This window comes from Chinchilla lanigera, unplaced genomic scaffold, assembly GCF_000276665.1.
Source record: "Chinchilla lanigera isolate Chin_1 unplaced genomic scaffold, ChiLan1.0 scaffold00115, whole genome shotgun sequence".
Lineage (NCBI taxonomy): Eukaryota > Metazoa > Chordata > Mammalia > Rodentia > Chinchillidae > Chinchilla > Chinchilla lanigera.
Genome location: NW_004955516.1, coordinates 994,784 through 1,019,335, shown reverse-complemented (window position 1 = coordinate 1,019,335; position 24,552 = coordinate 994,784). Strand labels below are relative to the sequence as shown.

The 24,552-nt window shown below is 40.1% G+C and overlaps 1 protein-coding gene across 1 annotated transcript in view; it reads left to right on the top strand.

Moving 5' to 3' along the window:
- Nucleotides 1-20,482, top strand: part of Jade3 (jade family PHD finger 3) — a 134,160-nt gene extending 113,678 nt beyond the window's left edge. Inside the window, exons 10-13 of the mRNA XM_005408972.2 lie at nucleotides 3,901-4,017; nucleotides 11,393-11,863; nucleotides 13,233-13,350; nucleotides 17,516-20,482. Coding sequence (XP_005409029.1) covers nucleotides 3,901-4,017; nucleotides 11,393-11,863; nucleotides 13,233-13,350; nucleotides 17,516-18,426 — 1,617 coding nt within the window. The 3' untranslated portion in view covers nucleotides 18,427-20,482. The remainder of the gene's footprint in view (nucleotides 1-3,900; nucleotides 4,018-11,392; nucleotides 11,864-13,232; nucleotides 13,351-17,515) is intronic.
- Nucleotides 20,483-24,552: the final 4,070 nt, after the last annotated feature.

The following is a 24,552-nucleotide window of genomic DNA, read 5'->3' as shown; positions in this document are numbered from 1 at the left end:
ATTCATGCATACTCTTTTCTGTCTGGGTAGCACACCATGTTATGGTGTATATCAGTTATTCATTCCTGTGGATGTATATGTAACTCGGTGGTAGTGTGCTCAATTAACATGCATAAAGCCCATGCTTTGATCTCAAGTACCGTAAAGATAGTCCATATATTTCTTTGCTTAGTATTGTTCTGCTGTATGGATATGCTGTGATTTATGTATCCATTTTCCCTTGACAGACATTTGGGTTTTCAATTTTGGGGTTATTACAAATAAAATGATCAGTAACTCTTTTACCTACTATGACTTTTTATGCCTTACTTTTTGAAGGTCTCTTCAAAAGAGTTCAGACTCAACATTTGCCCAAGACCTTTATTCAGATCTTTTCCTCATTATCTAAGCTGGTCCTTCTATTGCTGTTATTTCTTGAGGGGCTATGTATGTTCTAACTTAATTTTTTTTATTTTAAAAATAAAAGGAGGAAAACATTAACAGACAGACAACATTTTACAAAATAGCAAAAGAACAGTACAGACAATACAGAGTTACAAACAAAGTGGTAGGGAATTAACAATGCTTGTTGTACTACATATTGATATCTTCAAAGTGGTTTCTTATGAAAACAGATATACAGTAGAACAGCCATGTTAACTATCCTGCATATACATACATACAAAATTTCTCCTTCTTTCCCTTCTCTTTTCCCACATCCCAGTTGCCCTTTACCCTTGAGTGCTTTCCTATCATTTCACAATGTCTATCACACCTCCTAGTTTAAATTAACTTTTTCAGGTTTTACCCTAGTGAAACAATGCACTGCTTGCACATGTATGTTTGATTTATTTTACTTATGAGTGTGGTCTCCAGTTGTGACCATTTACCTATAAAAGCCTCAAGTTTATCTTTCTTTACAGCTGAGTGATATTCCATTATATAAAAGTACCACAATTTTCGTATCCAATCCTCGGTGGATGGACATTTGGGTTGCTTCCACATTTTAGCAATTACAAATTGTGCTGCTATGAACATAGGTGCACATATATCACTGTGATAGGATGTTTTTAGATCTTCTGGGAAAATACCCAGCAGGGGGATAGCTGGATTGAATGGGACTTCTAGACCTAGTTTTCTGAGGAATCTCCAAACTGATTTCCACAGTGGTTTCACCAGTCTGCATTCCCACCAGCAGTGGAGAAGGGTTCCTATTTCTCCACAGCCTCACCAGCATTTGTTATTGGTTGATTTCTTAATGCTAGCCATTCTTACTGGGGTAAGGTGGAATCTCAGGGTTGTTTTAATTTGCATTTCTCGAATGACTAATGATGTTGAACATTTTCTCATATATTTATTTGCCATTTGTATCTCCTTGTCTGAGAAGTGTGTATTCATCTCAGCTGCCCATTTTTGGATTGGGTCTTTGAATTTGGAGGGGCTGATATTTTTTAATTCTTTATATGTTCTAGATAGAAGCCCTTTGTCTGAGGGACAATCAGCTAAAATTTTTTCCAAGTTTGTGGGTTTTCTTTTTACTCTGCTGGTGATTTCTTTAGATGTGCAGAAACCCTTCAGTAGGATGAGATCCCAGTTGATGATTCTTTCAAGTGTTTCACGTACATTTTGGTTTTTATTCATGAACTCTCTGCCTACCCCTATGTCTTCAAGGTTTTTACCTACTTTCTCTTGCAATAGATTTAGTGTTTCTGTTTTAATATTGAGATCTGTGAACCATTTTGACTTGAGTTTGGTGCATGGTGATAGGCTTGGGTCTATTTTCAGTCTTTGCAGGTAGCAAGCCAGTTTTTCCACCACCATTTATTAAAGAGGCTATCGTTCTTCCAGTGAGTTTGATTTGCCCCTTTATCAAACATTAGGTGGCTGAGTGTGTTTTTGGTTGTGTCTGTTTCTTCCAGTCTGTTCCATGGATCCTCAGGCCTGTTCTAACTTAATTTAACTTAATTTAAGAAGGACTTTCAGACCTTTCTTCTCCTTAGCTGTTATAACTGCCTCTTTTTTCTTTTCTTTTCTAGCTGTTGTGATACCCCTACTGTCTAAGCTAGCAAATTTATTAAGCAGAGTAACTGCATGACAACAGAGGCTACAGAATTCAGTTAATGGGAAGCTGATAACACTGTACCAATCATTTATTGCCCTTTGAAATTCCCCTGTATTTAAGCCAAGGGTGGTGATGCATGCCTGTAATTCCAGCACTCTAGGAGGCTGAGGCACAAGGATCACAAGTTTGAGCCCAGCCTGGGCAACTCAGGTTCTATCTCAAAATAAAGGAATGTAAAAGGGCTGAGTGATGTAGCTCAGTGGGAAGGCCCTACATTCAGTCCCCAGTTCTACAAAAAAAATTTGCCTGGATTTAATCTTGCTAACATTGGTTCCAAGAGAGTTTACAGTCTAATCAAATAGTTAAACTGGAGTCCTAGATGTATACAGTTTTGTATTCTTAAGGCTATATACATCAGTATTTTTAAAAACAAGTAGTTTCCTTTTCTAAAAATGTAGCCTATAAACATGAAAAGTGATCTCAGATTTCTGGTCTCAGAGTGACTGGTTTCCAGCAGCAGATCCCTCAGCTAATAGAACAGGCTTTCTTAGCTCACAAAACATGACGCTAGAAGAGTTCTTCAAAACTGCAATAAGCTTTCTCAACTATCAACATTCTCTAAGTTTGGTTTCTAGTTCTTGTTTCCAGTACCTTTGGACTATTCAAGACCTCAGTTTCCTGATGTGGACAGAACTTACACTAGTTTGACCATCTTTATTTGACGCTTTTTCACTTTTCTAAGTTGTTTTCTCTTAGAAATTCATGAGTGGCTGGATGTGGAGGTACACACCTGCAATCCCAGCACTCTGGAAAGCTTAGGCAAGAAAACTGCAAGTTTGAATCCTACCAGAGCAACCTAGTGATACCCTATTTCAAAAAATAAAAGAGGACTGGGGATGTAGCTCAGTTTGAAGACCCTGGGTTCAATCCCCTGTACCACACAAAAAAGCCATGAATATATTCCTTTACAAAGTAAAGACACTTTTTACCAGCAATTGCATAACCCCTTATTTTCACATGGAAAATAATTTTTTCCATCTTTTTTTTTAAAGCATCCCTTTCCTTTCAGCACTCTCCCAATGACTAATTTCACTTTGAAGTTACTTTGGCTAAGGTAGTAGGTTAAGCTGAGGGTAATTACGGTTTTAAAGACACTGGTTTAGGGCTGGGGATTTAGCTGAGCGGCACAGCACCTGCCTGACAAGCGCGAGGCCTTAAGTTCAATTCTCTTTCTGCTTACATACTGCAATCTCTTCATTACATAAATTTGCTGCTACTTTCCAACAATATTGTACTTCTTTGTAAACCTATTGTAAAGATTTATGACTGCCTGTTTTTATCCTTAGGTGATTAAATGAAATAATAAATGATGTGGCGCCACTTCTAATGTACAACAGGTGCTAGATTCTTTGATTTCGGGGGGGCGGTTTGAAACAAGGTCTCCCTTACATAGTGCAGTCTGGCCTTGAATTCACTTATGTAACCAGGCTGGCCTCGACCTCACAGTGCTCCTCCTGCCTCAGCCTCCTAAGTGCTACACACAGGGCTGATTCTGTGAATTTTAAATCCTTTCCTTTGTAGCTTTCTTGGACAGATATCTTTGAGTCTTTTAGGTAACCACGCCTAGTCTCCTCCTATATAGGAATCCTTTACATTACTGGAAATTATTGAAGGACTTGCTGAATTATTGAAGGATAAGGACAGATTTCATTTATTCTTGATTCCATATTAACCTTGAAAGATGTGACTTTCCTCGTTGTTTTGATGTTTGAAGCTTCACATGACATTATTTATGGTTTGTAAAAGGCACTTCTGAGATGCCTTGGTGCCTCTGCCTTATGATGGTCTTTTACTTGTAGGTCAGCATTGATTGTCCTGAGAGGATGGAACCAGTCACGAAGCTCTCACACATCCCGCCTAGCCGTTGGGCCTTAGTGTGCAGCCTGTGCAAGTTGAAGACAGGGGCTTGCATTCAGGTAAGTTACCATGAGAAATTATGGAGTGAGCTAAAACCACATGAGCCGGACTAACCCTCTGTAATGTCCTGTTAACCAAAAATTAATTCAAAAGGCTGCCCACTCCTGCCTAGGACTCTGACACTGTACGAGCCATTTCTAGAAATCCCCCTTTTGGATGTTGCCTCTAGACCATTCAGCTTATTCTTTTCAATATTCATGACAGCTTCTCTGGACTGTGGTATTATGTGACAGTAGTCTCAGCTACTCAGGAGACTGAGGTACAAGGATCAGTTGAGCCCAGGAGTTGAAGGCCAGCCTGGGCAACTAAGTTAGCCCTGTCTCAAAAAATATTCATACAAGCAATTCACTGTAGAATTCTACCTACTCATCCCGAGTAGGTGTCTGTCATCTCTGTCTTCCTCCTTCCCCATCTTCAAATAAACTGTCTTCTTTTATTCTAAAAAATATTCATAGTGGCAGTTAATCTCCATCCATTGCTGTCAGAGGGGATAAATTAACTGACCTCTGAAGCCAGATAATATCACCCTGAGTGGAAATAAGCTATAATTCTAAATCAAGCAGCCATGTTCTTGTGTGGCTCACCCACTGACTGTAAATGGATTTAGGATCCAGGACAATTTGATACATAGCCCTGTTGCTGGGCTCTTGCTGGTTTAACAGTTCTAGTAGGGGAAAAATACATTTGGATGGATAAGTTCTAGTGGCTACTTTTGAAAGTCATTCCTTTTTTTTTTTTTAAAGTCATTCTTATGGGCACATTTCTTTTGGATGGTAGTGCAAGTTAAATTTTCTGGGACACATATGGCACGGGAATTTAGCTGCTTAAAGTAAAAGCAATAGCTGGTGTGGTACCTACTAATAACAGCAGGAAGGGGACATGTAGGTAAGACTGGGAAAAGCCAACTACCTCCAGCAAAGACACAAAAATTGACTCTTCATAATCTCACTTTTCATAATGTCAGGTCACTTTTGTGTGTGTGTGGTACTGGGAATTGAACCCAGTACCTTCACACTAAGCTACATCCCAGCCCTTTTATATTTTTATTTTGAGAGAGGGTCTTGCTAAGTCCCTAAGTTGCCCGAGCTAAGTATGAACTTGTCATCCTCCTGCCTCAGCCTCCAAGAGTGCTGGAATTACAGGCAGGTGCCACCACACTCAGCTTCACTTCACTTTCTGTTCCAAACTTTATATAATGTGGTGGCTCTGCTGCCAAGAAGGAATAAAGAACTCAGTGTCTAATCCTCAGACCTCTTGCATGTTAGCCACAACCCGGTTGGAAACTCGATTTGGCTGCTGACCTTCATAGAAATGGGGCCATATAGTGTCACCTTAGGCCAGTGGCTCTAGGTGTTTTGTGAGGTGCTTTGCTGTCTGGCATGACAATATGTTTCATGTTCATCATCTCACAAAATCAGATACTTCCCTTGATTTTTATAAAACGTTTCCAGCTGATTTTATTTATCTTAACTACAAAACTTCACCTATTATAAAGGAAAACTGTTTCCTAATGCATAGTAAGTTTTCTCCTGGCTGCTCCCTGTATGTGAACCTCTTGAGGACTGATTGTGCGTCGTTCTTCTGTGAATTTTCCCTGGTATGAAGTAGATTGCCTGCCCATCGTTAACACTTAGTATTTATAGAGTAAATACTGTATATCCATTTTTATTGTCCCATAGATGAGTTTGTAATATTCATTTTCCCCACTAAAAAGTAAAATGTTTTACATGTTTTCATAATTATTAATCATTTTATAATAGACATTGAATGTGTAACCAGTAATTTAATTATTTTACTCATTGTAGTACTTGCATTTTCCTCTGATTTTTTGCTGTCTTAAAGCAGTATATTTACATAGGTTAGTAATTAGCAACATGACTATGATGCGAGAAAACATTGGCCTTGACCATAGCAGACCTGGGTTTGCATTACAGTGCTGTATCACCACATTCTACCGTCTGTTACAGTTATTTATCTGTGAATTTTATCTTCCCTAATAGACTTATACTATTTCATGCTTAGGTCCCCCCACTCCAGGGTAGACACGGTAGGCAGACAAATACTAGATTGATTGACAGGTGGATAATGAATAAACAAATGGATAGATGGTACATTCTGGAGGAAGTTTCTAACCTAGTTTTCATTTTCATTGCTTGGAGTTCAGATTCTTCATTTTATAAGGATCTTACCAAATAGAAACTCTTTAAACTTTTTGTTCATGTGTGGTGCTGGGATCCAGCCCAGGGCCTCATGTATGCTAGGCAAGCCCACTGAGCTACACTTCCAGCCTTTGATGATAAAGAATTATTATTTATTGTAATATTTATGCCTGATTATATACAAGGTGTGGGTCTATCGATAAACTAAGGGAGTACCTTATACCATGGCATTTACATTTTAGTTGAGAAAGTACATATTAAGCAATAGATATTAAATGGCACTTTAGAGGATGATAAATGCTATGGAAAGGGAAAATTGGTCGAATACAGTAACCATCTTGAATTATGTTTATTCTGGCCTCTTCTCTCCTGGCATTGGGAATATTCACTGAGCAAGGAGAGAACCTCACACCAGCTAATATCTACAGCTTCCGTGTCTGGAAACTAAAACCAACCTTTGCCCTGAGCACACACGTTTCTGATAATCCTGAAGAAGATCTTGAAGTCTGAATTCAAATCAGGTGTACCAAGCAGCACTAGATTTTTGCCTAGGCACTAGTCACAGTATCTCTAATTGCCAGATTTTTGGATTTCCTCTTGGGTCCTTCTGTATCTTTTATGTTCAACCCCCATTCTGCTGATATCTGGTGGTTTATTGAAAGGAACAGTTAATGCTTAAAATTTTTTATGTTCTGACCAATTTTGCATGCTTCTATCTGATAATCTGAGCAACTGATTTGAAGACTACAGTATGCAATGGAACAACCATGGTGAATTCCTACCATCTTGTCTAGTGAAACTTTGTATTATCTCTAATGTTTTATCTAATAATTATTTTTTATTCTCTTCAATGGTTTAAACAATATTCCATTCTTACATCTGGTAATCTGAGCAACTTAGTTGAAGATAACAATATATAATATAACAACCACTGTTAATTCCTATCATTTTGTTTCAAAATCCTGTATCACTTTTAATGTTCTTGCTTTGCTTTGCTTATGTTTGTGATGTTGATATGCTGCTATTGTTCCTTTTTTTCTTTCTTTCTTTCTTCTACTACTGTCTTTAAAATAAAAAAAAGTGTGCAGAATATATGCAGAAGAACTCTCAAAGATAAAGCTCTTTTCATAAGTGCTCAACTAATTTTAAATTAAGATTATGAATTTGTTTTAGGAAAGCCAGACTGCTACCTGGAGGTAGCTACTCAAGTTCAAATTGGGAGGAGAGAAAGTTAATTAAAGCAGACTTGTTTCATAAAAAATGAAATCTGCAGCAAGTGGGAAAATGTTAAATAAACGAATACATTGGCTCCGTGACCATTAAAGATGGGATAGTAGAGGGAAAAAAAATCCTAAAAGGATACCCTATGACTCTGAAGAAAAAGAGGGAAAGTCCTGAATATTTTTCTCATGTATTTCAAATTTTGTCAGTACAAACTGTTCCTGTTCTGAGACAGTTCTCATCCTTGCTTTTGGGAGTTCATACTATGTTATGGAAGGCCAGATGAAAACACAGGTCAAGGTACCTAACACTGCAGTAACATCTCTCACACCTGCAGACCATTAGGGATGACTAATCAGAGGGCTGGTGGTCACTTTGGTGCAGAAGTTTAAGTGTACGGTGCTGGAATAAGTTTTGTAAGCTAGCTTAGATCATTTATGGCATTTCTGTCACCAAGTTTTGGGCAAATTTCTCTGATACCATTTGTCTAGATGGAATATTGAGAATTAAGGGCGACAAAATGAATATTGTCCTGTGGCAGGACAAGAGCTGCTGAGAACATGTACCATGCCCTTGTTGTTCAAGGCAGGTGTTATCTGTTCTTGAGGAAGAGACACTATTTTATTTGGGAGCAGCACAATATCTCTTTAAAGAGAAAAAGAAATATCTTAATTTGTAGATCAATTTCTGGTGTTCTTTTCCAGGATTTTTATTCCATCTGCCCTATCTGGTCGCATCCCCATCCCACAGAGACTCTCCTTATAAACATGAATGTGTAAGGATAGTATTGTCCCTTTAATGAAAGTGTTTTTATTTTTTTTAATTTATTTTAAGAATAAAAGAAGGAAAACATATTAACAAACAGACATCCGTTTACAAAACAGCATAAGAACAATGCACGTAATACAGAGTTACAGACAAAGTGGTAGCAAATTAACAATGATTGTTGTATTATATATTGATATCTTCAAAGTTGTTTCTCAGGAAAACAAATAGAGACATGCAAGATTGATCAAATAATCATTAACTGTTCCTTTCAGTAAAGCGATAGAAGTCAGTAGTACAACTATGTTAGCTTTCCTGTGTATACATACATACATACGCAATTTCCCCTTCTTTCTTTTCTCTGTTCCCTCACCCCAGTTGCTCTTTACTTTTGAGCATTTTCCTTTCATTTCACAATGTCTGTCATACCTCCTAATTTTTATTCACTCTTTCAGGTTCTTACACTAGTGAGACAATACGTTGCTTACACATGGAGGTCTAGTTTATTTTACTTATGAGTATGGTCTCTAGTTGTGACCATTTACCTATAAAAGCCTTGAGCTTATCTTTCTTTATAGCTGAGTAATATTCCATTATATAAAAGTACCACAATTTTTTTATCCATTACTCAGTGGATGGACATTTGGGTTGCTTCCACAATTAAGCAATTGCAAATTGCGCTGCTGTAAACATGGGTGCACATATATTGCTATGATATGATGCTTTCAGATCTTCTGGGCAAATAAATACATGAAAAAATGTACAACATCTTAGTCATTCAAGAAATGCAAATTAAAACAACATTGAGGTTTCATCTCACCCCAGTAAGAATGGCTATCATTAAGAAATCAACCAATAACAAATTCTGGCGAGGCTGTGGAGAAATAGGAACTCTTCTCCACTGCTGGTGGGAATGCAGACTGGTGCAACCATTGTGGAAATCACTTTGGAGACTCCTCAGCAAACTAGGTCTAGAGGTCCCACTCAACCCAGCTGTTCCCCTTCTGGGTATTTTCCCAGAAGTAATAAAAGTGTCTCTAAAACTCTGTCCTCTTTATAATTTCTAAAGAATATATAAAAAATTATTTACCCCTTTAGAAGTAAATAAACCACAGTGAAATACTACCTCATGCCTACTGGGGTGGCAATTGTAAGAAAGGAAAACAATAATAATTGTTGACAAAGGGTATAGAGAAATTGGAATCTTTGTGCATTGCCAGTGGAAATGCGGAATGGTAGGGCTGTTATGAAAAAGTTTGGCAGTTTCTGAAAACATTCAGCCTAGAGTTAACTCATGGGCCAGTTTTTCCACCCTTAGGTTCAATACTTCACTAAAAGGACTCTAAGAATGCTAAAAAGCCATTATGCTCACAGTTATGGTTTTATTATAGTAAAACTATACAGATTTAAAATGAGCCAAGGAGCTGGGCATTGTGGCATACACCTGTAATCCCAGTACTCAGGAGGCTGAGGCAGGAGGATTGCCATGAGTTCAAGGCCAGCGTAGGCTACATAGTGAGTTAAAGACTAGCCTGAACTATATAGAGAGACCTTATCTCAAAATGAATAAATGAATAAAATGGAAATTTGAATGGTACAAATATCAGTGTAATGTAACGGATCCAATAAAATGGAGTGGGGGCTGTTGTGGGAAATGGTGGAGTTTCTATCAGTGAAAGAAATCTAGTATGTGGCTTGGTTACCCCTAAATTGAGAGTTAAAGAGGGGATGGAAGTATAAAATCAGGTACTATAGATGAAATTCAAACAATAATAAATGTGAGGCTAGATTAGAGTTAGAATTATATCCCATCCCTAGAGCTCTTTATCCTGCAAAATTAGCTTAAATAGACTCATTTAGAGTCTATTGTGTGGTGCTTCGTTAGAGCTTTGATGGTTTCCAGTGTTCTTTTAGGTGTAGAATTTCTCAATCTAAAGAAACCTGTCAAGTTTCACATTCCTGTTGTCTTTATTCACATCCAGTCATTCTCTGTGTGCAGTTACCAAAAACCCAACACAGGTAATCGAGCAAAGGGCATCCAGTTACAGACTTCCAAAAGAGTTGAGACTTGGCTTGGGCCATGAGAATTCCCATAATGTCCTTAGAAACAAATCCTTTTGCTTACTTCTCTTCTACATAAGTGTGTAAGTGTTCCCCTGTATTTTAAACCTTTGGAAGGAAAGCTGTAACACTGTAACTATAACAAAGGGCAATTAAATCTAACTGAAGCACAGGAGTGCAGCTACCATGGGCCAAATTCTTCCTACTGTGCTTCCCTATTAATAGTCAGTGTGGGGGCTGGGGATTTAGCTCAGCGGCAAAGCGCCTGCCTGGCAAGTGCAAGTTCGTGAGTTCGGTTCCCGGTACCGGAGAAAAACAAAAAAAAAAAAAAAAAAAATAGTCAGTGTGTGCTCCATAGTAATGCTAAATAAATGCATTAAATATATGAATGGCAGAATATTGTAAACTGTCTATAATCATATTGTCCAGTTGAACTTCTTCAATGATGGATGTATCTGTACTGTCCAGTATGATTGAAATGTGGCTAGTGTGACTGAGGAGCTAAATGTTTCAAGGTATATAATTTTAATTAATTTTTTGCGTGGTGCTGAGGATTGAACCCAGGGCTGTGCAAATGCTAAGTAAGTACTCTGGCACTGAGCTGTATGCCTTAGCCCAGTTTTAATTTAAATAGTCACTAATGGCTAGTTGGTTACCATGTTGGGAGCTCAGCTCTATAAGAACAATTTCAAGAAGTGAAATTTTTTTTTAGAACCAGTGGCAATAATCCTTTTTTGTATTTGTTCAGAAGTATTTTTTTGAGTAACTGCTTGTTCAGTAGTTGATGACAATGCCAAAATAAATGGTACAGCTTTTGTCTGTGGCCAGGGATTTGACATTTATTATGCTATAAGTGCAGTGTGAAAAGTACTACTATAGAAGCATATATAGGGTGGTGTGGTGGACCCAGAGAAACTGTGTAAGTTAAGAAAGGATTCTCAGAAAAGCCGAAGGTTTTTAACGGATGAGCTGAAACCTTAAAGGAAGAGTTTGGCATTTTCTTACTTCTGTTTTTGTGGAAGCAGATTTCCTGAGTTACTTACAAAGCATTAGTCATGATCGGTTTCAGGCCCGCCTTCTTTGCTTCTTGTAAGTTCTGTTTAGGCTCAGACATACAGCTTTCCATCTCCCCAACCCTGATGTCTTCACACATCCTTTCTTTATGCAGTGCTCCGTGAAAACCTGTATCACTGCCTTCCATGTCACCTGTGCCTTTGAGCACAGCCTAGAGATGAAGACCATCCTAGATGAAGGGGATGAAGTAAAGTTCAAATCCTATTGCCTCAAGCATAGCCAAAACAGGCAGAAACCAGGAGATGCTGATCACCCCCACCACAGAGCTGCCGAGCAGAGCCAGGCCAAAAGTGAGAAAACCAACCTGCGGGTACAGAAGCTTAGGGAGCTGGAGGAGGAGTTCTATACCTTGGTCCGAGTGGAAGATGTGGCAGCAGAGCTGGGGATGTCCACACTAGTTGTGGACTTCATCTATAACTACTGGAAACTAAAGCGCAAAAGCAACTTCAACAAGCCATTATTTTCTCCAAAGAAGGATGAAGAAAATGCCCTTGTGCAACCAAAAGAGGAAAGCATTCACACTCGCATGCAAATGTTTATGCACCTGCGGCAGGACCTGGAAAGGGTAAGGTGATGGGCTCTGATGAGTGAGTAGATCTTATCTGCATAGAAACAGAGGTCCTATTTCCAGTTTAAAAATAGCCAGCTCACTTTGCCCTGCGCTCTGTGTCTGTGATTATCTTACGATTTCAGAGTGGCCCCAGACGTTGGCCTCTGTTTAAATTTTCAGAGACATATTACGGATTGGAGAGGCCTCACATATATGCTGTATGAACTATAAATTTTAAATAAATCCATTTGATTTATATTTTATTCACTGTTGAGCCTAGATTGGCTCAGCTATATTTTAGTGATATAAACTACTGGCAGCAGAAAGTAAATTGTTTTTCATGTTTGGGACTGTTGACACTTTGTGCTGGATAATTGGTTATTGTGGGGTGCTGGCTCTTGTTGTAGGGGGCATTGTAAGATGTGTAGCAATATTGCTGTCTTCTACCCACTAGGTACCAATAACACTGCCTATACCCACCAGTTGTGACAACCAAAATAGTCCCTGGTTGAGAGCCACTCTACCAAATAATTAAACTTAAGATATATTTATCAGGTATCTACTTAGGTGCTACAGAGATTCAAAGATAAGTTACGTTCTGTGCTTACCTTAGAGAAATTTATAATTAAGTATAATTATATAAATGGCTTGATGTTTTGTGCCTGCTACCAAAATTTGAAAAAGAACCAATGGATTTGTCTCACTTTTAAAATTTCAGACACACATATATAGCACCTCCTATTGTTACTATTATTACCAATGCTATTCTAAGCATTTAATAAATACTCATTTCATCCTAATATGCTTTGCAAAACTATTTTTTTCATCCCTATTTACAGGTGGGGCACAAAATGGTTCAGTAACTTTTCCAGATGAGGAGTATGAGAGAATACTTATAGCTGTGAAAATGTGGCTAAATTGAAAGTGTGAGCAAATAGCCACTTCAGTTTTCCCAGCAAACTTTTCTTTTGCTGGTCCATCTCCTGCTGGTCTCATTGGAAAATTGTAGTGTAGCCAGCATTGCTGTCATTTGCACTAAGGAACCTAAAGGGGAGGTTGAATTGTTAAACCATCATTCTGTCTTCCCAGCCTGGCTGTGCACATAAATACTGATCCCATGACACTGCAGGGAGAGTAGATTTCAGAAGATGGCTTTAGAGCACTTTGTGCTGCTGATTGGTACAGGAACCATGCCCCATGATCAACTGTGCTGCGTGAATTCCTGTGGAGTGGCTCTCAGTCTGTGGCTCTTGAAGGGTCCTGTCTTCTCTCCTTACACCCACCCCTACCTGATCCTAGTCATCTTCATTTTACTAAACAATTTAACTTCTCTGGTTTGCTTAATGTGACAAATACCTCTATTTGCTGGGGATTGGGTTTTCAGGTCCGAAATCTGTGCTACATGATAAGCAGGAGAGAGAAGCTGAAACTATCACACAGCAAAATACAGGAACAGATCTTCAATTTGCAGGTCCAGCTGCTTAATCAAGAAATTGCCGCAGGTAACCTGTGTGTTAATACTTTCTAGCAAATATATAAACTCTGATTACATCCTCTTAACAATTTAAACTGTTCCACTGAAACATGTTTAAAATTTCTTGTCTTAGTTACTTTCTTGTCGTAATACCCGACACCTACCACTTAAAGCGCAGAGGTTTATTTTGGCTCACAGTTTGTGAAGGTTTCAGGCCATAGTTGGCTGGCGAGAAGGCAGGATGACAGCAGGGGTGCTTGCTCATGGCATGGCAGTCAACAACCAGAGTGATCAAGAGAGTAGGAAGGGACATACACTCTTGCAGGCCATGACCCCAGTGATCCATCTCCTCTACCAGACTTTATCTTCCAATATCACATTTAGCTACAAATTCATCAGTGGAGTAATTCACTGATAGGTATCACAGCCCCATGATCCAATCACCTCCCAAAAGCCCCACCTATGAGCAGATGAGGCTTTGTGGGAACATCTAGCTATAAACCGTAACATTCCACCCTCGTCCATAAAAGACTCATATCCATCTCTAAGAGTTGCGAAAGTCCTAACCATTTCAGCGTTGCTAAAAAGAAAGTCCAAGTCAAAAATCTCCTCTGAGATTTAAGGCAAACTTAGCTGCAAGCCCCTATAAAAATAAAGTTAAACACTCCAACATACAAAGGCACAGAATAAACATTCCCACTCCAAAAGGTAGAAATAAGAGGATAGAAAGGAACGAGACCAAAGCAAGTCCCCAGTCCAGGAGGGCAAACATTAAATCCTGTAGTTCCTCCTGGCATTGTAGTGCATGTCTATAATCCCAGCACCTCGGGGGCTGAGGCAGGAAAAATCACTGCAGGTTTGAGGCCAGGCTAGACTATATAGTGAGTTGAAGGCCAGCCTAAACTACATAGGGAGACCCTGTCTCAAAAAACAAACAAACATAAATACATACATCCTGTAGTTCCATATCCAGCAACCAGGGAAATCTGTGAACTCCAAAGCACTTGGGTGACTCCACCCCTACAGTACTCTCAGTGGTTATAGCCCTCATGGCCTCTCTTGGGCTGGTTTTGCTCACTCTTTTATAGTTTTCCTCAGATGTTCCACATTCCTGGCTTTTCCAACATCCTGGGGTCTCCACTTGCACTTTTGGCTTCACACTTACAGCTTTACACGCTGCCTGGCCCCTGAGGTTTTCATAGATCTTGGTGAAAGCCTCCCTAACCCTACAATTCTTCCATTCTGCATGTGCCTAAAACCAGCACCATGTGGATGATGCCAAGGTTTGCCACCAGCTGGAGCAGTAGCTGAGCCCTTTTGCATCTTGCTGGTGGTTGCAGAGGCATCTAAGTACCTGAATGGCTGAGCACCGTGAACTGAATCTTGGGAAATCAATTCCCATTCCCTAAGCTGCTGCCAGTCTGCAGCATGGTTCCCTGGGGCTCTCTTCTCAAAGCAGTCTTTCACCTTTGCAATTTTGAGCCCTCAAATGGTGGAGCATTGCTAGTTCCTTACATTCCCCTCAATATATTTTTTCTGTTGTCCTCTTCCACAGTACTTGGCTTCATTTTAATGCTAATCTTTTCAGCAACCCAGTTCTCCTTTGCTCCATCTTTGCAGGCCCCAACTTCACCAGAGCTTCCTTTCTGGCCAAACTCAAAAATTTTTAAATCATTTCACTGGACAGTTTGCTCTTGATTCTTAATGTAGAGCTGGCTAAAAGCACCCAACAGTGCCCAAGCCACAGCCTGAATGTTTGGCTTCCTTGAAATTCCCTTGCCAGGTTAATTAGTCTACTGTCCTTTATCTGTTTCCCACAAAGTCTCTGAACATGAGCGAAATGCTGCCAGAAAATAACACATATTGCCTGGAGTCCAACTGTCAATGGAGTCCTCCTTCCCAACTGAAACTTCTTGAGCCTGGTCTTTTCTAGCTACGTTACAACCAACATTCTGGTCCTCTGAGCTCCAACTAGAATCTCCCATCAAACTTGGCTCATAGCTTTCCTTCTCTAGCTGACATCTCCAGTCCTTTCCAAACTCCTCCCACAAGCCAGTTGCAAAGACCACATAGTCAGGTAGCATCACTGCAACAGTATCAAAATTCTGATACCACTTCTCTGATACCAAAACTTGTTCTTACTTTCTCCTCACTGAGGCACAATATCCGACACCCACAATTTAAAGGAGAACTTTATTTTGGTTCACAGTTTGTAGATTTCAGTCCTGTGTGGGCTACAAGGCAGAGCAACATAACAAAGGGGAGTGGCAAAAGAGTTTTTTATGGAATGGCAGTCAGAAAGCAAATCGTGACTGAGGGAGGAGGAGGAAGGGAGATATGCCCTTCCAGGCCTTAACCCCAGTGACCCATCTCCTCCACCAGGCTTCACTCTCCAATACCATACTTAGCTATAAACTCATCAGTAGGCTAATCCTCTGATAATTATCATGCCCCCATGATCCAGTCACCTCCCAAAAGCCCCACCTAGACCAGATGAGGCTTTGGGGGAACAGCTAGATATAAACCATAACTGCTCATTTGCTTCAGTCTAATCCTGTTAGTAACATGGCCCATTTCATTATCAACTCCTGACACAAGCAATCCCAGAGTAGGGTTAGGGGAATTGCAGGTCTAGGGCAGATAATTTAGATCCCAGACAGACATTTGAAACCATTAGTTAGATCCATGAAGTTATTCTGTAATTATCAAATTCATTTTGAAATTGATAGAATTGAATTCCAGTTTCCAGAAAATATTTAATTCTGAGATTACTCATTTTAATAATAATCTGTTAAATCTTTAGCCAGGATCTAGTTGTTGCATTTTCATTTAATCACTAATATTTATTGAATACCTGCTAGGGACTAAGAACTGAGTTAAATGACAGAGCAGTCAGCAATACAGAATCCCTGTCTGCAGGGTACACTGCCCACTTGGTGAGAGAGATGAATGAGAATAACTGTAATGTCCAAAACATGAATGCTTGGCTGGAAATAAGACATTCATGTCCAGTGACACCTGTAACTTCACTATGTTTTATTTAACAAAGGTAGGAAGCAAATTGTGAGCAACTGTGGGCCATTGAGAAGGACGTACAGAATCAGCTCTTGGTAGGAGCCAGCCATAGGGCAAGAGAGATATGCAGTAATGAGGTTTCAGGTAGGCATCAGAGGCTCTGCGATATTTATGAGTGTCAAGGGCAATGTGACCGGCAAAACAAGAACCAAAGGACAACAGGGAAGAGCCTTTACATGCCAAGGAGATTAGCACAACCAAGTGGCTTCTGATTGCAGGAGTCAGACTTAGCATGGCTTACAGCATCAGCAGGTGGCAGGCCATGGCAGAGAGAAGGGCTGTGGATGTTTAACTTGGACCCTTTGGGAATATAGCCCCTTGGAGCATCTAAGAGCTGGCCTCTCGAATTCTCCCTTCTGTGAGACTATAGGAAGATAATAACGGGCAAAGTTCAAGTCCGTAAGCAAGGTGGAACTATTTGGTAGAGGAAGACCTATTCTAATTGATCATAGGGTGACATAACCAGGTAAAGGACTGCCAGTACTCCCCAGGTCAAGCCCATAATCGGGCAGTTGTATGAGTATGTGGTCAGGAAATTATTCTAGGGTAGGGGCATAACACTGGCAGAAACTACCTGCCACTTCTAATGCCAGGTACATATTTTTCCCCCAGCAAAACCTGTGTTATTTCTGTGGGGTTATATTTGAGTTGTTTTAGGAAGACCAGGAGAGAAGGGAGGAAAGGGTCTGAAATGTCTGCTTGAGACATAATATCAGCACTTTGCATTACCCATGCATGCACACATACAACCACACAAGTAGAGAGAGCCTATTCTAAACCACTACTGGTAACATTCTTTTCAGAAATGAAAGAGGCAGAGATGAGGATGCAGGAGGCAGCACACTAGTCTTTGTGATCATTTTGTAGACTGGGAAAGTGCAGGTGAAGAGGTTGAGAGCTATGGAACAGTGTTGCATTACTGACTTTGTCATCTGTAGCAGTCTAGGCCCCATCCTCTACTTCAGCTCAGTCCAGCTGCTATCTCCATGAGGTATATGCATATCAAAGACCAGTGTAGATACTTGCTGGGAAAAGTAGGTGCATGACTCACTCTGCCATAATAAGTATGTATGCTATTATTAAAATCACTTGTTAAAAATCTTTCTTTTTGATCTCAGGACAACCTTTGACAAATGCACTAGAAAGCTCATTGCTTTATCCATCACCAAGAATTACCTTAAAGTTGAAAATGCCTAAATCAACCCTGGAAGACTACAGAAACAGCTCCACAGAGGCTGACCACCGATCCTACTCTCCTGGACGCAGCTCCCCTGGTCCCAATAAAAGGAACGTGCAGGTGCCTCCAGAGCCTCTAGAAATGAAAATGAAATCGTATCTAAGACATCCTCTCGAGAGCAAGAGTAACTGTTTGCCGGCGAGTCTCAGCCATTCTTGGAGTGAAGCGAAGGATTCCAGTCCCACTTTGAGAGCTCCATCTTCAGAGTTCTATCATGGGCAGTCACTGGGGAAGCCTCTAGCCCTTCAAGCTGCCCTCCATGGACAGTCTTCGATTGGGAATGGGAAAAATCAGCCTAGCCCCAAGTTTCCCAAATCCAATGGCCTAGAGGGTAGCTGGTCTGAGAATGTCACCCAAAAGGAAGGCTCAAGTGAAATGTTCTGTGACCAGGAGTCCATGCTTAGCTCCCACGTGGCCAGTCAGGGTACCTTGAGAAAATCTACCGTGGAACACTTCAGCAGGTCCTTTAAAGAGGCCACCAACAGATGGGTGAGGACCCCTGAGGACCTTCAATGCTGTGCAAAGCCAACCAAGAATATGACCCCTAAAGAACAGTTCTGGGGTAGGCAGCTTCTTAGGCGGTCTGCGGGGAAGGCTTCATATCAGGAAAACGATGGCTATTGCCCAGATTTGGAGTTAAGTGATTCAGAAGCTGAAAGTGATGGGAATAAAGAAAAGTCCAGGGTAAAGAAAGATAGCTCAGATAGGGAAAATCCTTCCCATGATTCTAAACGGGATTGTCATGGTAAAAGCAAGACACATCCTCTTTCTCATAGTTCAATGCAAAGGTGATTAGCAACTCCCAAGGACAACCCAGCCTTTGCCTTTGCCCCATATATTGGGGGAAATCCATACACCAAAAGGATTCTATCATATATTGGGAGAATTTGCAAGGAAAAGGGTGAAATTTTCCATAATAATTTGGCTTACAGCTTCTGAAAAGTTTTGAAGTCTAGTTTTTACAAGCACATTAGAAGAATTACAGATTGTCTGGAGGCTGGTTTGTCAGAGGCTATTGGGAACTGCTGGGCCCAGAGTATTTACTCAGCAAATATTTTAGAGCAGCTTTCCATTTATATTAACACATTAACGAGTCTGTATATTGAGAGTCTCTGCATTCATTGTTAATGGATTTGCAAGAGACTATGATTGCCATACACTAAAACTACTTACCTTTTGCAGCTACAGAATGTGGCTCCCACAGGTCCTGTCTGTAGAAAGTCTCTAACTCCATGGTGTCTTTAAGGGACAGACCAGGAGACAAACATTCTCAGATACTGTCAAACTCACTACCCTCTTCCTTTGCTCTGCGCAAGGTTGAGTTCTTTTCACAGTACCGTAACTTAACAAGTCAATTCTCCTATTGCTCACAAGTGTCGAGTGCCTGTTCCTAGACCTGTTTGTTGGGGACACAGTCATAACTCACCCAGCTAAGAAGCATAAAAAGCTAACTTGTGGATAGTGTTTACAAAAGTACAAAAGTACTGCTTCCAAGGAAAATGCTTGCATTCTCTCTGCTTAGACATTTGTAAGAGTCCCAGAGCCTTTCCCAAAGTGAGACCATTTCTGGGATATTTGTACTAGGTCAGGGTTTTGTGTTGTTTTCAAATGAGTTTGACTAAAATAAGTTTGGCTGACAATTTTTGTATACCTGCTTTAATGTTTATAAAGTTTTTATTGAGGTATAATTAAAATATAATGCACAGAGGTTAAGTGTTCTTACCTGCTTTAATTGTGAAACAGATTTTATTGTCAAAATTTGAAAGCATGTGTTTAACACATGGATATAATTTAGCTTTGTACCAATTTGAATCTGAGACAGTTTCCCAAAAATGACTGGAGCCATTTTTCAGAAGTTGTTTATATCCTGTTCCCAAACGATCAGGCTTTATGAATTTCTGGAGGAAGAGAATAATTACATTTCAGGGGGAGGGGATAAAACATGTCTGCTTCTCATTTAAGGACAGGCGGAAAAGTTGCAGTTTTTAAAGTGTGAAGCAGACTATATAATTCTCAGCTCTCTTCTTCTTAGCCTTAAATTAATATTCTCTTTCTTCTAGTTTGGGAAAGTGTAGTGGGAATTTTGATATAAAAAAAGACCATTTCCAGTTTTTGAAGTTTCTTCCTGGAGAAACAGTCCAGTTGTAGTAGGTACCGGTCAGCGGAGGCAGAGGCCGGCTTTCCATCCACAGGGAAGAAAGACTGGGCAGTTTTCCTCTCCCTTACTTTTGTTCTTGTAGCCTTGTTAATGGGTTCTTTGGTTTTTGTTTCTCATTTTCTGAAAACTTCTGTGTTTTGCCTCTCCTTTGGCTTTATCTTCAAAATGTTTTTTTCTTTTGTGCCTATGTACATGTGAACATGGCATAACATTATGTGCTAGGTATCCTGTATTTTGTTTGAATGAAAAAATGAAAAGAATTTCCTGTACTCATGCACTAGGCTTCTGTGCTTTTTCTTTGTGTTCTCCTGAGGTAAATGTTGATTTGACACTTATGGTAATTATAATAGAGCTGTGTTGTAAACTCCTTATGTTATAGGCCAGTGTGGTAGCCTATGTCCTTTCATGCCTTTCAAGTCTGAATGAGTGAGGAAAAGAAAATATCAAAACAGTGCTTCAGCCAAATTCCGTATGTAATGCCAATGGGGAGAGAATGGACTAAAATATCATTCCAGTCAGGGAAATATAGTGGTAATGTTTTTACAGGATTTTCCTAGGTAAATGAGGGAACCTTCAGTTATATACGTTTCAATTGCCCAAAAATGGATTTGTTACATTTTGTTGTTGTATTACTTCTTAACCTTGTTCTTAATATTTTTCATTTTGTCTTATATAGTCCAGTTTTCCAAAATAAACTCAGTCTTTTTCAAATTTCATCTTTTTACCAATACTTTTTCATTAAATTATGAAAACTGCTAACTACTGTCAGCGTGGTAATTTTTTTATTTTGGCATTTTGGTTTTAGAAAATCTTATATTTGTTCCTTTTACAGTTAAAAAATCATATTCACCAAACAAAACAAATGGTGGTGGGAGAGGGTAGAGGAGGAATTGAATGTTTAGAAGCACAGATGCATGATTCATGTCAATACCCGGGGGCAAAGAGAACTCAAGGAATTTGGGCTTTACCCAGAAACCATGATTTCATCAGGTTGGAAAGATAAAGACCTCAGGGTTATCATTAAAAATCACCAAGGAAATGAATCCTGCCTAATGATACAAAGTTCAGAAGGCTTAGTAAATTGGGCACCACTTAGGTACATAATTTTTACAGTATTCATTCTAGGGGTCCTGTGAGTATAGTAATGTCATAGGAGTTATGTGGTATCATGTAAGGGCTTTGAGAGCATCATAAACATTCTCACATTTAAAAAATATACTTGCCAAAGTTCATTGGGTAAATCAGTGGTGAAGATAGGTTAAAAAGGTGAGGCTCTTGCACTCTCTCCCTCCCCATCCCCTTCCCTCTCCCTCTCCCCCTGCTTCTGCCTCTGTCCCTGCCTCTCCCCACCCCTTCTGCCCTCTTTTCCTCTCCCTTATTTGTCAAAAAGTGACTGATTTTTTTCTCCTAGTAAAATGTTCTGGAGAACTGAAACTACAAATATATCCTGTTATAGCCAACAAAAGCTACAGTTTATACTAATGTGTGCATTTCCAATAGGAAATGAACCTTTGTCTTTGTGTTGAAACATTTAAATTTAGACAGTAAGCCAGAGGACGCACAATCCTGGGGTTTTGCCCCTCTAGGACTTTAAAATCCCCAGCATGCTTGGTAGCATTGTTTTCATGCTGGTGGTGGAACCCAGGGCCTTGTGCCTGCTAAGCATGTGATCTACCACTGAGCTACATCCACAGCCCTCTACCGACTTCTAAGAACTGAGGGAAAATACATGATAGAAGGAAAAGCTTCTTTACCATTGTAAAACTTTCATGTGGTATTTTCAAGAAATTATTTTTCAATAAATTTTATTAAATTTTCAGAACCTTAATTCAACTATTTTCAAGTTTGTGGAAAGCAGCAATTGTGTATTAATTTTTAAAGTAACTTTCAGTTAATGAAAGCCCCACCCTGAGGCTGTCATTTCTATGCAGGGAGCTTTATTAACTCTGGCACGGTAGAAGGAGGCATCTTTGAGTTCAGTTTATTTTACTTCATGGATTGGAACACATTGCCTGGCCTGAAGTTGTGAGGATAGTTGTCCTTGAAATGACCAGAGATAGGCTTTAGTCCCAGGCTCATGTCCCTATTTCTGTCCAGTCACTGGTGAGTTATTTGACCCCATGTTCCCTAAATACATCAGTCATCTTGATAAACTCTCAGAGTATCCATCATTTTTCATCTTAGGGCTGCTTGGAGTATGAACGTTCCATCTTCAAGGCCTGACCACCCCAAGCTCTAAATGCCCTCCCTTCCCTTCCATGCCCTTCTGTTTCACTTACGGTTAGTGAGTAGCAGGTTATAAATAAACTGGAAAGGTGAAACTGGACTGTGCCGAAGTTTAGAGAGCATTTGTTAGGACTGCCTTTTCCTCAGCCTTACTTTCTGAAGTTTATTGCCATGGGGTAATGAAACTGCTTTCATAAAGCATTCGTGGAAATGATGGTCTCCTTACTGTAGTTATTTCTCACATAATAAAAAACTTCATTCTAAGAATTGCTGAAATTTGGAAAGGTAGAATTGCATTGTATTGCTCACTTTAGACTCAACACTTCCAGTTGGTCAGCACTACTTTAGGTCTTTCAACTGCTTAGCAGAAAAAAAAGATTAAATACTTAATTGCTACTTTAGATAAGCCTGGCATATGTACCAGGGTCCTGGTAACAGATTTCTCTTTTGTGTGTGTGTATGTGATACTGGGACTGACCCCAGGGAATGATGAGCTACATCCCGAGCCCTTTTTATGTTATTTTGAGACAGAGTCTCACAAAATTTCCCAGGCTGAGCTTGAAATTGTGGGGTTTTTTGCCTTGGCCTCCCAAGTAGTTGGGATTATAGATGTGCACCCCCATGCCTGATAGGCTTTTCACCCTAACTTTTCCTCTTTCTAAGACAGGAGCTCTGGTTAAATTCTTCCCCCTCCCCCAAGCTCTGAAAACCACCCAGGTGGCCATGAAGGTAAAATCAATAATCGTGGTCCCAAGGCTGCTGTTGGCTGAGTCAGTACTGGCCACTCAGTCTTCTCAGTCATATTTGCTGACTGAATAACAATGGGATGTCGATGAACAACTCAAACAGGGCTGCCTGCATCTCTGGGCCCGAATTTGTACCAATGTCTTGTCCTCCATTCCTTAAAGATGAACTCAGAATTACATGAGCAAAGACCAGGCTCAAGGTCAGTTTTCAGACAGCTACTTAGGTCCCTTATGGAACCCAAAGACCAAAACCCTACTAAGACAAACCAGGAAACGTGCTTGTGACCAGCCAAGCCTCCAAATAAAAAGCAGAAATATTCACTGAACCCTTGCTTTTTGTCTAGCCCCTTGCTAAGGTTTAGTTCTCCTAACAACTATAGGAAGGTGACATTATTAGCTTCATTTGACACATGTGAAAACAGGTTTGACTTCTTAGCTATTTGATGGTTAAGATAGTTGCTCCAGGCCCTACAGCTAGTATACAGCAGGGTCAGGACTAGAACCTGTGAGGCTGGCTATAAAACTCAGGTTTATGATCACTTTGCCTGCCTCGTATGTCCAAAACCCCCTCTCCAAGCATTTTTTTTTTTCTTTTTCAGTACTAGGAATGAACCCAGGGCCTTCACACTGAGCTACATCCCGAGCCCTTTTTTAGTTTTTTTTATTTTGAGACAGGGTCTTGCTAAGTCACTAAATTGCCCAAAATGGTCTCAAACCTGTGATCTCCTGTCTCAAATTCCCAGAGTGCTGGGATTACAATATAGCTGTGCACCACCATGTCTGGTTGGTTGTTTGTTTCAGTACTAAGGATTGAATTTGGGTCCTTTGCACTAAACTGCATCCCCAGCTTTTGTTTGTTTGTTGTTTGTGATAGAGTCTAAGATGCTAAATTGCCCAGCCTAGCCTCTAATTTTAAATCCTCCCACTTTAGCTTCCCAGAGTGCTAGGATTACAGATATGCACCACCATGTCTGGCTGGGGTTCTTTTTTTCCTTTTTTTTTCCAGTACTGGGGATTGAATTTAGGGCCTTTGCATTGAGCTGCATCTCTAGTTGTTGTCTGTCTGTCTGTCATTTGTGACAGTCTCTCAAAATCCCTAAATTGCACAGTCTGGCCTCTAACTCTGAATTTTCCTGCCTTTGTCTCCCAGAGTGACAGGTTACAGATGTGCACCACCACACTCACCTGTCTTTGAGCATTCTTTCTTAGTTTCTGCAAGAGTGGAGGTTTAGTCATAGATTTGGTACTACTTGATCCTGGCCATCTTGCACAGAGTTGATTAAACCAAGTTTAGTCATCGTACACAAAGGCAAACAGTGAAGAGGTTCACAGTCAAAGAGTGGGATACATCACACGTAGCAGGGCAGGTCTCAGTAGATCCTGGACCTCGGAGACTTGCCTCCTATATAGCTGGTCTATCTTGTAACTGGCTATAGGAGGCTAAGTGATGGCTCCCCAAGGATGTCCAAACCCTTATCCCAGGACCTGTGAATATGTTACCTTGCATGGTTAAAGGGGCTCTACAAAGGTAATTAAAGTTAAGGGCCTCGAGATGGGGAGGTTATCTATGTGGGTTCAAGCAATATAATCACGGGGCTGGGGATTTAGCTCAGCGGCAAAAGCGCCTGCCTGGCAAGCGCAAGGTCGTGAGTTCGGTTCCTGGTACCGGAGAAAAACCAAAAAAACAAAACAAAACAAAACAAAACAAAAAAAAGGATAAAATCACAATGAATTCTGCAGAAATTCAGAAGATTATTAATACTTACTTTGAGAACTGGCATTCTGATA